The sequence below is a fragment of the Schistocerca piceifrons genome, chromosome 6 (genome assembly GCF_021461385.2).
Source record: "Schistocerca piceifrons isolate TAMUIC-IGC-003096 chromosome 6, iqSchPice1.1, whole genome shotgun sequence".
Classification (NCBI taxonomy): domain Eukaryota; kingdom Metazoa; phylum Arthropoda; class Insecta; order Orthoptera; family Acrididae; genus Schistocerca; species Schistocerca piceifrons.
This window is the reverse complement of record NC_060143.1, coordinates 349,816,101-349,831,286: the sequence shown is the minus strand read 5'-3', so window position 1 is coordinate 349,831,286 and position 15,186 is coordinate 349,816,101. Positions and strand designations below refer to the sequence as shown.

General features: G+C 40.2%; 1 protein-coding gene across 2 annotated transcripts in view; it reads left to right on the top strand.

Annotated features, from left to right (window-relative positions):
• Positions 1-15,186, top strand: part of LOC124802449 (trafficking protein particle complex subunit 12) — a 135,510-nt gene that overhangs the window by 26,292 nt on the left and 94,032 nt on the right. For both annotated transcript variants that reach the window (XM_047263236.1, XM_047263235.1), the window contains exon 4: positions 3,785-3,895. In XM_047263236.1, coding sequence (XP_047119192.1) covers positions 3,785-3,895 — 111 coding nt within the window. The remainder of the gene's footprint in view (positions 1-3,784; positions 3,896-15,186) is intronic.

Genomic DNA, 15,186 nt, shown 5'->3' with positions numbered 1-15,186 from the left:
AATGCCCTTTTTTTAACCATGCATGTTATCATTTCTGTTTGCCGTCAGAGTTATCAGCCGTTTTAGTGAATGATGCCAGGGCTGTTGATGACTTTTTACTTTTTATCCATCATAGCAATATGGCAAAGGACATTTAATTTTTAGTTCAGGAATTCTGTTTCTCTAGGGCATATTTTATAGACCTTTCTCCATGTCCCTGTTTTAAGCTGTCGTCTCTTGCTTCGATTGGGATTAACATGTAGTCATTTTTAACTCCTGTTTGTCTTCCTGATCTACAAATCTGCATGGGCGCATATAACCATAGTTGTTTTTGTGCCGTAAACCAAAACAAAATGTCAGGTTGGAGACGGGCACAGTTAAGACATTTACAAAAAGCTTTCGACCACAGTCTTTATCAGTAAAGGAGACACACACCATTTACCCATACTCACAAGTAAGCACACCTCATGCCTTCACAACCGCCAACTCCAGCATCTCCGGCTGAAATGCAGCTATCACATGGGGTAAAGACGGCAATTTGGAGGGGGCGGGAGGGGGCGATGGTGTATGTGTGAGGAGAGAGATGAACACTGTCTGGTGGAGTGTGCAGGGACTAGAATTCCAACACGCTCAGCATGAGGAGGTTGTGAGACAGGGAGGTGGAGGAAAAAGGAGCAAAAAAAGGAGAGGAGCAGGGAAAGACAGATGGATGCATTGGCAGAGGGCTGCAAATAAACATTGGGAGATTAGAATGCATAGGAGATGATAGGGCAGAGGGGATGGAAACTGTTGGGTTGAAGGTGTGAGGATAGTACGTTACCATAGATTGAGGCCGGGATAATAATAACGGGTAATGAAGCAGCTGTTGTAACCAAGTGTGTCGTGTTCAGCTTCATGCTGTGCCACAGGTTGGTCTACTTCGCTCTTGTCCACAGTTTGGCAGTGGCTGTTCACCGTGGTGGATAGATGATTGGTAGTCATACCAATATAAAAAACTGTGTAATAATTGCACCAGAGCTGATAAATGACATGGCTGCTTTCACAGGTGGCCCAGTCCTGATGGGGTGTGATAAACCTGTGCCAGGACTGGAATAGAAAGTGCTGGGTGGATGGATTGTGTAGTTTTGCTCCTGGGTCTTATATGGGGATATGATCCATGTGACAATTGGTTGAGACTGGAGTGGCATAGGGATGGACTAGGATGTTGTGGCAGTTGGATGGGTGACGGAACACCACTTTAGGAGAGGTGGGAAGTATCTTGGGTATGATGTCACTCATTTCAGGGCATGATGATAGGTAATAAAGCCTTGGTGTAGGATGTGTTTCAGCTGTTCCAGACTGGGATTGTACTGGGTGATGAAGGGGACCACTCCTTGGTGGCTGGTTTTTGGGGCTGGTGGGAGGATTAGGGGTGTGAGGGGAAATGGCACGGGAGATCTGTTTGCGGACTGTGTCTGGGGTATAGTGCCTGTCTGTAAAGGCCTTGGTGAGACTCTCAGCATACTGAGCAAGAGAGTTTATGTCACTGCAGATATGTTGTCCCCGGCTGACCAGTCTGTATGGGAGGAATTTTTTGCTGTGAAAGGGATGACAGCTGTCAAAATGCAGGTACTGTTGTTGGTCGGTGGTTTTAATGTGGACAGAGGTGAAGATGGAGCCATCAGAGAGGAGATCAATAACTATGGAGGTGCATGCTGGGTTCAGGAGGACCATGTGAAGCGGATGGGAGAGAAGGTGTCAAGGTTGTGAAGCACTGAAGGTAGGGTGTCTTGACCTGAGTCCAGTCCATGAAGATATCATCATTGAACATGAACCAGACTAGGGATTTTGTGTTTTTGGTGGCCAGGAAGGTCTCCTTTGGGTGACCCATAAAAAGGTTGGCATAGGAGGGTGCCGTGCAGGTGCCCATGGCTGTGCCGCGTATCTGTTTGTATACCTTCCCTACAAATGAGAAGTGGTTTTGGGCTAGGATAAAGTTATTAAGTGTATGAGGAATGAGGTAGTGGTTTTGGAGTCTGAAGGACATTGGGAAAGGTAGTGTCCAATGGCAGTAAGACCTTGCGCATGAGGGATGTTGGTGTATGGGGATGTGACATCAACTGTGATGAGTAGGGATCCGGGAGGTAAAAGGGTGGGTGTGGTTGGTATCTTTGACGGGGGAGGCTAGATTACAGGCAATTGGTTGGAGGCTTTGGTCAATGAGGGACGAAATTCTTTCAGTGGGAGGCACAATAACCAGCCACAATTGTGCTTCCAGGATTGTTGGGCTTGTGGATTTTGGGGAGCATGTAGTAGGTGGGCGTGCGTAGTGTCATAGGGGAGATGTTCTGGGAAGGCCGTAAGGCTGTATGCAGGGATTGGAGTTTCTGTTGGACTTCTAGGATGGGATCACTTTGGCAGAGTTTATAGGTGGTGGAGTCAGATAATTGGCAGAGGCCTTCTGCCAGGTAGTATTGTGATTCATAACAGGGGTGGAACCTTTTTCTGCAGGTAGGATGACTAGTTGAAGATTTGTTGTGGAGTTATGTATGGCTGTTCTTTCTTCTAGCAAAAGGTTGGTGTTCTGAGGAAGGAACCTGGGGAAGAATGGAGAGGCTAAATTGGAGGTAAGGAATTCCTGGAAGATGACCAGTGGATGGTTAGGTGGGAGGAGGGAGGATCACGTTGGAATGCTGGTATGAATTGGATGAGGCAGGGTTCAGTGCTGGAATTAGGATGGATTTGGTTGGAGGGATTTGGTTGGAGGGATCAGGAGGAGGAGAGCAGTTCTTTGACAAGTCCAGTGTGGTTAAATTTGAGTGTAAGTCTAAAGGTAAGCTCTTTGGATAGGACTGAAACTTCTGTTGAGCTGAGGAACTTTGTGGAAAGGTTAACAACAGTGTTATGGGAATGTTTTGGCTCTGGATTTGGTGGAGAGTTAGTTGGGAGTTTTAGGGAATGTGGCAAGTTAAAAAGGTCACCTAGGCAGGGTTTAGCTGCTATGAGTTGTGGCTGAGGAGGAACACTGGTCATCCTAATCACTATTACGTAATGAACTTTTGTACATATGATTATCTGCTTTCAAGTCCAGATTAAATATGATGAAAGGACTAAAGGTAACAAAATGTTTAGTTGAAACCAACCAAAAAGGAATTATAGATAAGAAATTTAATTTATTTCCTTCAGTTAACCATCGATTCTTCTTTTTTCTGTTCTATTGTTGGTTTATTAACAACTACTTATGCTAGTGTCATTCAAGCTAAGCGTTATTTCCAACGTGCGGATGATGTGAAAAGAAGGGGTGGGTGGGTGGATGGATGAATGTGGGCTGCCTATGGGCTGTAATATTTGAATATAATTTAATTTAATTTCGTTTTTTATATGTTATGACTAAGTTATTGATGTTATCATCTCACTATAGATGGTAGGTATAAGTAAAATAAATATTTTATTGTGCAGGTGGATGTATTCATTTATATCAAAATATTTACTAAGTGTCATTTGTAAGGTAATGACTGCAGTACTGTTTTAAATAAATTGGCTCATTAATTTCATTCTGTATACCACCACCAGGAACTGTGATATAGCTTGAATAAAATAATTTTGTGACTGAGGGATTGCAGTGGCAGTGGTGGTGAGTGTTGCCAGCACGCAACATTTGACAATGCTCTGTAGGTATCTGAAAACCAGGCAACACAGTGACCACTTGGTACCCGAGAAAGAACTGTTATTGGCTGGTGGGTGGCTCCTACTACTCAAGTGAAACATCAATCATGAAGCTATTAAACAAACTACAGTAGACACTGTAAGGAAACTATTGTTGCAGGCAGGGTGCTTCCGCGCTGCTGTAAACTTGACAGGAAGACTGCTGACAATGTATGGACAGGGAGCAGGTCGTGCTGGTCACCCCAGTAAACACACCGTACATTCAATACAGGTAATGCACAAGTACCACTCAGTCTCTGTCCTTGTAATTCAGTTGTTTGTAGCAATTGCAGGAAGAGTCAGCTATTCACAGTTCAAATGATTTCGCAGCTGAAGAGCAAAACAAGAAGAATCCAACTAAATATTTTAGTCGTATCATCTTATAATCCTTGTAAATACCTTTTTTTTAAAGACAGGGTCACAGGTATGCATAATTTTCACTGATTCACAAGTATCAAGTTTCTGGAGTGCTATTTACAAAATTTTACAATTGATAGACAGTCAAATAAACAAAACTAGCTGCTTCAAAGGATACTGTTAGTACTAGAAAAAGTTCTATCCCTGAATAATTGCTTTAATACTCATCTGTAGGCAGGTCAGGAAGAAATCCACATGAAAATAGAATTGGAGAGTTAAAATTGTCATTGTGTGGGATGTTGTGAGAAAGAGCAGTCTGTAACTGGAAAATTAGTGGAGCTGTCGAATGGATGATATGCAGAAAAAAAGATCGTGTGCCATTGTTGGCCAGTAAGTCTCATTCGGAGAAGTTCAGCTGCTGGGTTGTAAGCCTTATTTCAGTTGACACCATATTGGGTGACTTGTATGTTCGTGATAATGGTAGAAGGATGATGAGGACAAAACAACACCAAGTCCATAGCGGAGAAAATCTCCAACCTGGCTGGGAATCGAACCCAGGCCCGATGAATGGTAGGCAAACACATTACCACTCAGCTAAGCAGGCAGATGATATTCAGAAACACAAAACTGACTCTGTGCCCCCATCATTCAGCCCTTTTGTTTTCTCATTTTTTACATGAAGTCTTATGAAAATAGGCCTGTAACTGCACAAAAACAAAGAGATAAGTTAGCCAGAAGTAAGTTAGAGGGAAGGTGAGATATGCTGGTGAAGTAGATGGGGAAGAAAACTTTGAAATGAAAAGTTTAATGTGATAGGTCAAACTAATGTTTTTATGAAGTCTATTGCCAAGAACAGGTACTAAATTAATGTTAAAAGAAAATCAAAATACAGGTCAGGTAATTGCAAAAGAAAAAGTGTTAATGTTACATGCACAGAAAATAAATACTTCAAGACAATAAGTTTAACTGCTAAATGTGCTATAGTAGAAATGTGTCACCAGAAAATTGCTAAATTTGAATTAGCAATGAAAATTTGAATCAAATTTAGCAATGAAAATTTGAATCCAAAAATTTCATAATGTGTAACAAAAAACTTTGCAGTCTATAATAACTTTTTAAGTTCCTATATGTGCAACAACCATGCACTTCCTGTGGCTAAGTTCTTTGACCATAACCTATATGTTTCTGTATGAGCAACATCTTTACACCTGCTACATCTAAGTTCTTTGACCATAGCCCACATGTTTGTATGTAAACACAGTGTATTTCACGAGTGCACATCCTAATAGTGAAATATGCAGCTAAACTTTGTAAAACTGAAATAAGGACATGAAAATGATAATAAGTGTGCAGCTAAGTGGAAAAACTATCACCACAGCTTAACTTTTGGCATTAAGAAATCATGTGAAAACATGAAAAAACTGAATTCAGAGTTGAAGGAGTGTACAGATACTGATTTTATAGAATATGTAAAGAGGTACAGGAAAATATACCGCAGAGTAATTGCAAATGCAAAGTTATTAAGTAATAATATGGAAATAAAACAGTCCAGAAATAAAACTAAAATAGCATGGGAAATTGTGAGAAAAGAAACCGGGGTACCTATCAAAGACAAGGAAATTATTCTAAAAGATGAGGAGAATAAAATGGTAGATAAATATGCCATGCCTAATTATATAAATAATTACTTTTTAAATGCACCCCCAGACATTAAGCAGGAATTTTGGGGAGCAGATTAAGATGGAAGCACCCAAGGCAGCTAGCAGTATGATGGCACTTCCAACAAATGAAAAGGAAGTTTTAAACGTGATTAAAAGTCTCTCAAGTCCAAGATGTCAGCTGGAGTAGATGAAGTGCCAATAATATTAGTAAAGAAAACAGCTAATCAGATAGCGAAACCATTGGCGCACATAGCAAACTTGTCAATGGCTGAGGGCGTGTTTCCACAAAAACTGAAAATTTCCTAAGTCATTCCCCTGTTGAAAAAGGGTGATAAACTTAAAATAGAAAACTACAGACCTGTCTCACTCCTCTCAACTTTCTCTAAAGGTTTAGAGATACTAATGAAATATAGAGTCTCACATTATCTTAATATGCACAATCTGATAAACAGTAATCAGCATGGATTTCAAGCTGAGAGAAGTACTGAAACAGCTGTACTAGAATACACAAAAGAAATAATCACTAAATTGGAAGAGGGAAAAAGTGTAGTTGGGATAAATCTAGATTTGTCAAAAGCCTTTGACACTGTTGACCACAGCATACTTTGGAAAAAGTTTGAAGCTATGGGTATCAGACGACTGGTAAAAAAGTGGTTTGAGTCTTATCTAGAAAAGAGGATGCAGGTGGTTGAAATTACAGCACTAAATATTAATCAAAAAATTAAACTAAGATCAGATCCAAGGGAGGTCACAGTAGGAGTACCCCAAGGAAGTGTATTAGACCCCTTGCTGTTCCTCATTTACATTAATGATATTCAGGTGTCAGAGAGAAAAGCTAGAATCATGTTATTTGCTGATGATACTAGTTTAATAGTTAGTGATATGAAGCAGTCATTGCACAGTACTGTGAACCATGTCCTACAAGGTATACAAAAATGGTTTAGTGCTAACAAGCTAACACTGAATGCAAAAAAACTAATTATATGCAATATGGAAAAATAAGTGAACAGGACGACCTAAATCCCACCATGGAGGGCAAACAACTTGAAAGAGTAGAGTGTGCAAAATTCCTGGGTATGCACATTGATGAGAAGATTAATTGGAAGGACCATGTGGTGAGCTTAGCACTAAAACTTAATTCAGCGTGTTTTGTGCTTAGAGTAATTTCAAGAGTTTGTAGTAATGACTGTACCAGATTAGTATATTTTGGCTATTTTCAGTCCATTGCATCCTATGGGATAGTATTCTGGGGAAAAACAAATAGTCGTCTAAATGAGATTTTCAAATTACAAAAACGTGCTATTCGGATAATGACTCACAGCCCACCTTATACACATTGTAGGCCCCTTTTTAAAGCATTGAAAATTTTAACAATTCCGTCATTATACATTCTGAAATGTCTGTAGGTAATCAAAAGAAATCAGGACAAAATGAAAACCAATATAGACTTCCATAATTACGATACACAGCAATGTAAAGATCTCCACATACAAGTTGTAACAAGGACCCGAAGCCAGAAACATGTATATAATCAAGGCATCAAACTTTTTAATGCACTACCAAAACATATCAAAGAGCTGGAAAATGAGGATAAATTTAAAACTGTTATAAAGAACCACATGCTTGACAAATGTTATTACAGCATAAGTGAATATCTCTGTGCAACTGTATAACAATATATGTTTAAGTTAATGTGACAAATGAAATTACATCAGTGCATAAGAAATTATGTTATAAAAACACTTATTAGTTGTATATTGTATTAAACATAAGATAGATTGATATGAATTCAGCACAGATACAAATTTTGTAAAGATATTATATAGTTGTTAAAATGTACCCTGACAAATCCTATATCACAAATGTGATCATTGAGATGATAATAAATAAATAAATAATGATTCTTCATCTTTACATAGGTACAGATATATTTTTGACAAATGCTGACTTGCAACTTACAATTGTCCCACTTGTATCTGTTTAGCCACCAGCAAATAATTTTTTTGTATTTATACAGTGATCTCCAGAAGTGTAAACATGAACATGAATGTATAAACACCTGAGGATGGGTGCAAGCTTGAAACTGGTTGTGTGACAAATAAATAACCTTCTATGTCATTGAGTTCAACAGCATCCACTATGGATAAAATTCACTTATAGAGAACTTCTGCTGTTTTCTGAAGGAGTCTGAGTTCTTTTGTCAAGTCTGCTAAGATTGCTGGTTGGGCCCTGTTGCAGTGCTGAGTTTTCCCCCCATCAGCAAGTGTGCTGAAGAGAGCACTTTGTTTCCATTTTGGGAGATTGGCCTCAAGTATTCTCCAGTGCTCCAGTATTCTTGAGCACAGTCTGTAGCCCTTCCTCGTCGATACTAGAGTTGCAAATACTATTTGGAGACATCTTTTGGTTGAAACGACAGTTCTCTCCCAACATCGTCCCCCATCAAGTTGAACAAGGAGCTATAAACTTTTAAGTTATGCCTTGTTGCATGAGGTATTCTTGGCTCTTATGAACAGACATGCCCAACCACAGCTCAGTTGTCTCTTTGTTTGATCTGTGAAATGTATGAGCATTGTTACTGTAGAAGGTGTGTGGAATGTCATTTTTGCCAGCAAATCTTTGTAGCGCCAACAAAAATTGATCCATCCTTGCATTGTGAACTAGCTCTAGATGAATGTACCTAGTCATAGCAGAGTTGAACAGTACAATATTGCATTTAGTTGTGTAGTTGTGGTACTTCCTGACTTGTCATAAAATGGCCTTGCAAAATCAATGCCAGTGACTTGGAAGGGTCTGTGTGGTGTTACCTAATTGGCTGCTAGTGGAGCTTCTATTTCTTGATAGCAACATCACGTGTTTTACATGGGTGACAGAAATGAATAATCTTTTGTACGGTGTGACATGAGTTTAGTATTCAGGAGTAGGAACAAAGCTCTGAAAGCACAATTCTAAGCTCAAGCTGATGTAGACAGTTGTGAGTGTGTAGAATTAAAAGCCTTTTGAATTGATGGTTTCCATCCAGGAATAAGTTGATGTCATTCTTGAATGGTTAATTTGACATAATGCTGATGACCACCTAAATGCAACAGGTTATCATCTAACGAAGGATTGAGATTCATTATTTTTGACCAATTGGGTAGTGGCATGCTTTCCTTCAGAGCCTTGATTATATGAAGAAAGTGTTGCTCTTGTGCAGACTTGATCCAGTAACGTCGAGCTGGTGCCATTTCTTCTGCCATAAATTCTCTGTCCAGATTCACTTTGTCATAAAGTTTCCTTTTCAATCATACAATATGGGCAGTGGCTTGCAGCATTTTCAAGCAGGAACTAAATCTTTCCATATCTATCGATGGTTGAGTGTCTCCTTGAGGAAGATCTGTGGATCAGGGTGCGAGTTTGTCATTTCTAACAAGAAAGCAGATGCAATGTACTTGTGACATCCTTTTGACCAGCTAGGGGGCTGTTCTGAAAGCCAAGGTGATCCATGCCACCAAATGTCTATTGTATGTGAAGTTTGAGGCATTTTTTCCTCCTGTCAGATGGTCCATGTGGACATTGTCATGGTGAGGTGTACTTGTGAACTTCTAAGAGCCTGTTGAACGCAAAAGTTTTCCAAGAGTTGGGACTACCTCTTAACCAAGCTAGTGTCATCATTGAGACTGTCCAGATAGTTGCTCCACTTATGTCTGTGTTGGTAGCAGCAGTAATGTAGAAGTCTCACTTCATGGAGGCTAGCCTGCTTTTGCTACACAGCAACTGGATGTGGAGGGGTTGACACACTGGACTTATATTCAGGAGGATGACAGTTCAAACACGTGTTGAGCTATACAGATTTAAGTTTTCCACGATTTCCCTAAATCGCTCCAGAAAAATGCCGGGATGGTTCCTTTGAAAGATCACTCCCAATTTCCTTTTCCATCCTTGGTACAATCTGAACTTGCATTCCATCTCTAATGACCTCGATGTTGACTGAACATTAAATCCAATCTTTCTTTCTTCTTTTAACTGGACATGAGACTAACTATTTACAGTGCATCTGGCATACAAGAGTGCACCATATGCTCACTTGGAAGGGTCACAGAAAATGTGGGTGCAAATACTTCCCTCTTCAGAGGCTGTGATCCATATTGGTTTGGAAGACGTGATATCCAAGTGCACCACCAAGTGGCAAGAAGTCGTGTACTTTGACACAAAATTTTTCCTACTGTGGATACTGGACTTAGTAATTCCAGAGGGTAAAAAAAACTGGTGATTCTTGTTATATTCTTTTATTGCCTACAGTCTGTGACATTTATCAATGACTTCGTGCTAGTTCTACTGTAGTCCACTGAACTCTCAACACACACAATGTTCTTGTGATCCCTCATCCTTCTGATTTCCATATTTTGAGCAGTTGCTGAGAGTCTATTGGCTCCTGACATAGGCAGCTTGATTTGACCTTGAGTAACATCAGTTCATAGTAAAGCATTATCATCCCATTTTCATCTAAAGCACCTGCCGCTACGTTTTCCATGCAAGTGGTATTGTCTAATAAGGTAATAGTTGTGGAAATCTGCGATTGGTACATGCAGCTGAAAGTAGGAATGGACTATACCCAAAGGGAAGTCATTTGTATTGGTAAGTAAGTCTTCTTCACGTGTCAATTGCTTCATTTGCTGTGCTATTATTGTCTCTCTACAGAGAAACCTCCTCAAGCCTCTGTTGGCTGGATGGAGAACTAACTGCAAAAAAGGCTTGGGTAATATCTGTGATAGTGACTAAGTTGCTTCATTTGAAAATGCATGAGTACAGTTACTTTGGGAAGAACATTTGGCCATGTTTCCATGACATCATTAAGTGTGGGAGAGACCCTTCACGTGAAGATGTGTTGAATGTAGTTCACCACTTGATGCTTCCATGTGTCTTTCTCATCACTATTTGATGGGGCAAATAAAAGGTGTCATCTGAAGTTTGGGAGGAAGCCAGTTTGATGTGTCCATTCTGGATGTAACTTGACATTTGTCCCTCATAGGCAGCATTTCAGGACATTGTTCTGCTCAAGATGCCTCTGAGAAATGAGGAAGCATTTTTCAGCATTATAGATGTTATCTGGGAGAACAGCTGTTGATTGGTGAGGAATATGAACTACTGTTCACTGATCCTTGATTGAATAAGAAGTGTGAAATTCTTCAAGAAATGTTGAATCCTTTGCACTCAGTAATTGGTTATGATCACTGCGAATTCCTGTTGTCTCTAAATCCCAGAAGTTTCGGACTGCATTGTAAAATGCTTGAGTGAATGGCAGGTTGATGAGGTTAACAATGACTTGATTTTTAGAAATGCTGGGATAGCTTCTATTAGGGATCCATTCAAATTCTGAAGGCAGTAAAGCCAGTGATGATGAGATGTGTATGGGCAGTGTTGTTGACAGTTTTCCCATTGTGATCCAATCCAATAAATAGCTCGATGGAGGGATTGTGTCCTTCTGCAGGTTTGGCCAATTGTAAATCGCTTATGTGTTACCTTTTGAACTCTTGATATAATGATGGTTGTCTTGAAAAGAAATGAAAATACTCGAACACAGTAACTGTAATGTTAGCATTTTCCATGCACTTCTCAATGTCAAATGGACTAACCACTGTGAATGTGACATAGTGAATGAAGACTGAAGAGCATTGATTTGCTAGTAAGTGATACACAACTACTTGTCGATAATTGATCTGCAGATGAAGCTAGACTGTTTGCCACCATCTAATATGCAGCACATAAATCTGTTTTTACCTGTGAGTCCCATTTCGTACACGTGGACTATCTGGACATAAATGAGTCTGAAACATTCCATTATTCACATTGATTATTGTACTGTACCGTGTTTAGTATGAGTTGCCAATGAAGTAGAGTATTCCAAACTGCTGTAGACTGGGTTGTGATGGGTTTTCTTCCAAAAAAGACAAATGCTCTTCCTCTCTTTCTACAGTCTTTTACTGTTTGATCCTAGTTGAGGCAAAGAAAGCACCTATTGCTCTCCCTCAAGATCCTGAGGCAGTCATGAACACCCTTCAACTTCTCACAATTTTGTGCTCAGTGACTGTGCTGCTCACAAAACACACAGTGAGCTTTTACCTTCTGTTCAGACGTTTGTGCTGTATGTCCTGACTTAGATCAAATATTGAGGGGTGCTGTAGATGTTCAACTGTTATTTGTCATGCAAGTTTCCCCATGAATCTTTTGTGCCATCAGGGACACCTCTGCCTCTTCTGACAAAAATGCCACATGTTTGTGAATGTTCCTTCTGATAATTCAACCATCTGTACCAGCATCAACTTTCTCACTAGAGGCCAGTTGTGCAACTGTTACATAATTAAAGTGTTTGTCAACCCTGTGCTCAGATACACATGCAATAAGCTGATGCATTATGGAAATGATAACAGAAAGGCAGTGTTTGAATAACTCAGCTGAGAGCATACATTTTATCTTACATGTGAAGAAATTTCACCATTTAGTCATTTGAAATGGATGTGTTAAGTCTTTTTGAACTATCGAAGACATTCCAGAAATTCCCTGAAACTTTTCTCAGGTTTCAGCACAATTAGTAAGTGCTTCAATGTCAGTCAACATAAGTCTTCATTAACACAAAACTTCCCTCATGGGAGTTACATAACGCATTTCATTTCAAAAGCAAAGATACAGATGCAAATCAGAAATTGGATGTAGAAATTTCCTTACAGTCGACAAGTTTATGTGACAGGTCAGCCCCAACACCATGTGGTGAGGCATCCACAGTTGGAGTCAACATTAAATGAGATTGGTATGTTATTGAACTGGGTGCAGACTAAAAGGATGATTTCTGGTATTGACATGACTTCTGTCAAGCATCTGACCAGTGAAAGAGAACTTCCTTTTGGTGTAACTAATTCAACTGGTAGGTGATAAAAGCTGCCCACAAGATAAACTGGGCATAATAGCTAACATTGCCTAAAAATACTTAGATATCTTTTAATGATTTGGGGACCAGTTCTCACTCTCGTGTGATCCCAGGCCCTTTTTTGGAGAATATACCCAAGGTAGGTAACAAAAGGCTGGAAAAAATAACATTTTGAAAATTCATACTTAAGGCCTTTGTTTGAGATGTAAATTACATAAAGCTTCTTTGTTAGTATGTCTTGTTACTATTTATGTTTAGTTTACACAGTAGGAAATGTCACTCTAATGGACTCGAATAGTGACCCAAAGCAGTTGTTCAGCACCAAAATTTTCCTGAACTCATTGTCTTAAGGAAGTTGAAAATAGGTTTTCATTAGATAAATTCTGGTTTGAAGTTGATCCCTAAACAACTTAGAGAAGAGTTTGGCAGGGTTTCATAATAGGTTTTGAATCTACTTCTTCTTGAGCATTGACTGAAATTTTAAAATCACCACACAACCAAAAGGGATCCACCCAGATTTTGTACTATCACCGAAAGGGAAGCCCACTGATTGAAAAGATATGGGGAAAGCACTTGCTACTGTTCTGATCTGTCCAGTTATAGCTTATCTTCATCTTGAACTGCTAGCAGAATTTGATCCACTTTTACGAACTGCGACATGAAAGTTCAATGTGTTTTCTAATCCGTACTCAAAAAATTGTGCAAATTGTGAATGTATAGTATCTGTTGTTCACATGAGTCAGAGGTTGAATATAATGAACTAAATGTTGAAAAGAGTACCCAGATGTGGAATTGCATCCAGTACAAAAATGACCACGATACACACATAATTTTGACTGCATTTTGTCCAGTGGCAGAGCACTAATATTGATCTACGTGGATTGATTTGTCATAGAGACAGAGAAGTGTCACCGACACCTGCCACATTCTGTAATTCTGCAAGTAACAGTAACTTTCTGTTTACTGGTATACTGTCTATAATATTGTTAATCTGAATTGATGAAGGACGACGCCCGATACCTGCTGCACTTTAACACATCTCTGCAGTATGCCCTTTGTGAAAACATTGGTGGTATTCTGCGTTGTGTTGAGGATACTCATAATGTGTATGCAGCCCATAACAGTGTGGATAGCTAGGAAACAACCAAAACTGCTGTGAGTGACACCACCACGGGGTGGCGGAGAACAGGTGGCTGGCTGCTGTAGGGTGAGCGAGACATGTTTATCACATTAGGATCCTACACAGAATTCTGACTGACGGAGTCTCTTCTTGCCAGAGACATATGAGGGTTGTACCAAAAGTAGGGTTCCCATATTTTTTACATATAGGAAACATTGTTTACTGTTATTAATTTATGCATCATTGAAAAGCTTACACTTTTGTCTATTTTTCAACATAGTCTCCATTTTTTTCGACAAACTTTTGAAGACGGTGTTCTAGCTTTTGTATTATTAAGGGAAAGAAGTCTCCCGCCAACCTGTTGAGGAAGCGTGTGACCTCTGCTCAGACTTTGTCGTCGCTCTTGAAGCGTTTGCCACTTAAGTGTTCCTTTAGCTTGGGGAAGAGGTGATAATCGCTGGGGGCTAATTCCGGGCTGTACGGGGGATGGGGCATAACAGTTCACCCAAATTTCTTCAAAAGCTCCTGTGTTTGACAAGCAACATGGGGTCGAGCATTGTCATGAAGAAGCACTATTCCCTCCTTCAGTTGTCCTCTCCGTCAATTCTGGATGTCTCACCAGAGTTTGGTCAGTGTTTCACAATATCTGTCTAGTTTATTGTCATCCCAGGTTGCATGAAATCAATGAGGAGTACCCTTTGCTGATCCCAAAACACAGTCACCATAACCTTTCCTGCCAACTGCATTTGAATTTCTTTGGTGGCAGTGAACTGGAGTGACGCCACTGATGAGATTGTTGTTTTGTTTTGGGGGTGTAATGAAACACCCATGTTTCATCTCCTATAATGATAGAGTCCAACAACTTCTCCTTGTTGCCTCCCCCCTCACATTGTTGAAGAAACTTGTGAGCACAGTCAAGTCATCGTTCCTTGTGTCTGTCAGTCAGCATCTGGAGGACCCAGCGAGCACACACCTTGTGATAACCCAACGTTTCTGTTAAAGTTCTTTCAGTTGTGCTCTGGGAAGCTTCAGAAATGCATTCAACAAGTTCACGGACAGTGACCCTCTGATCTTTGAGCAGCTCACTGTTGATTTTCTGGGCAATCGCAGCTGAAGCTGGTGGTCTTCCACTCCATTCTTCATCGTGAACTTCCGTGCGACCCTCAGCAAAAGTCCTGCACCATTTGTGGATGTGCTGAATGGACATGCACTCTTCACCATAAACCTCAGTCAGTTGCCGATGAATCTTCACGTGTGGTAAATTCCTTGCATGGAGACACCAGATTACTGCTCGAACCTAGCACTTGGTGGGAGCGGCGATCAACACTTCCAACTCTGATGGCTGCCAAGCCAACACTGAGTGACGTAGTGAACTGCTTGAGAGTGGGGCAACCACTGCGCAGGGCACTGTTGTCAGATTTAGCGTATCGCCTTCCCTCAAGGCCGTAGCTCATTGGGAACCTTACTTTTGGTAAAACCCTCGT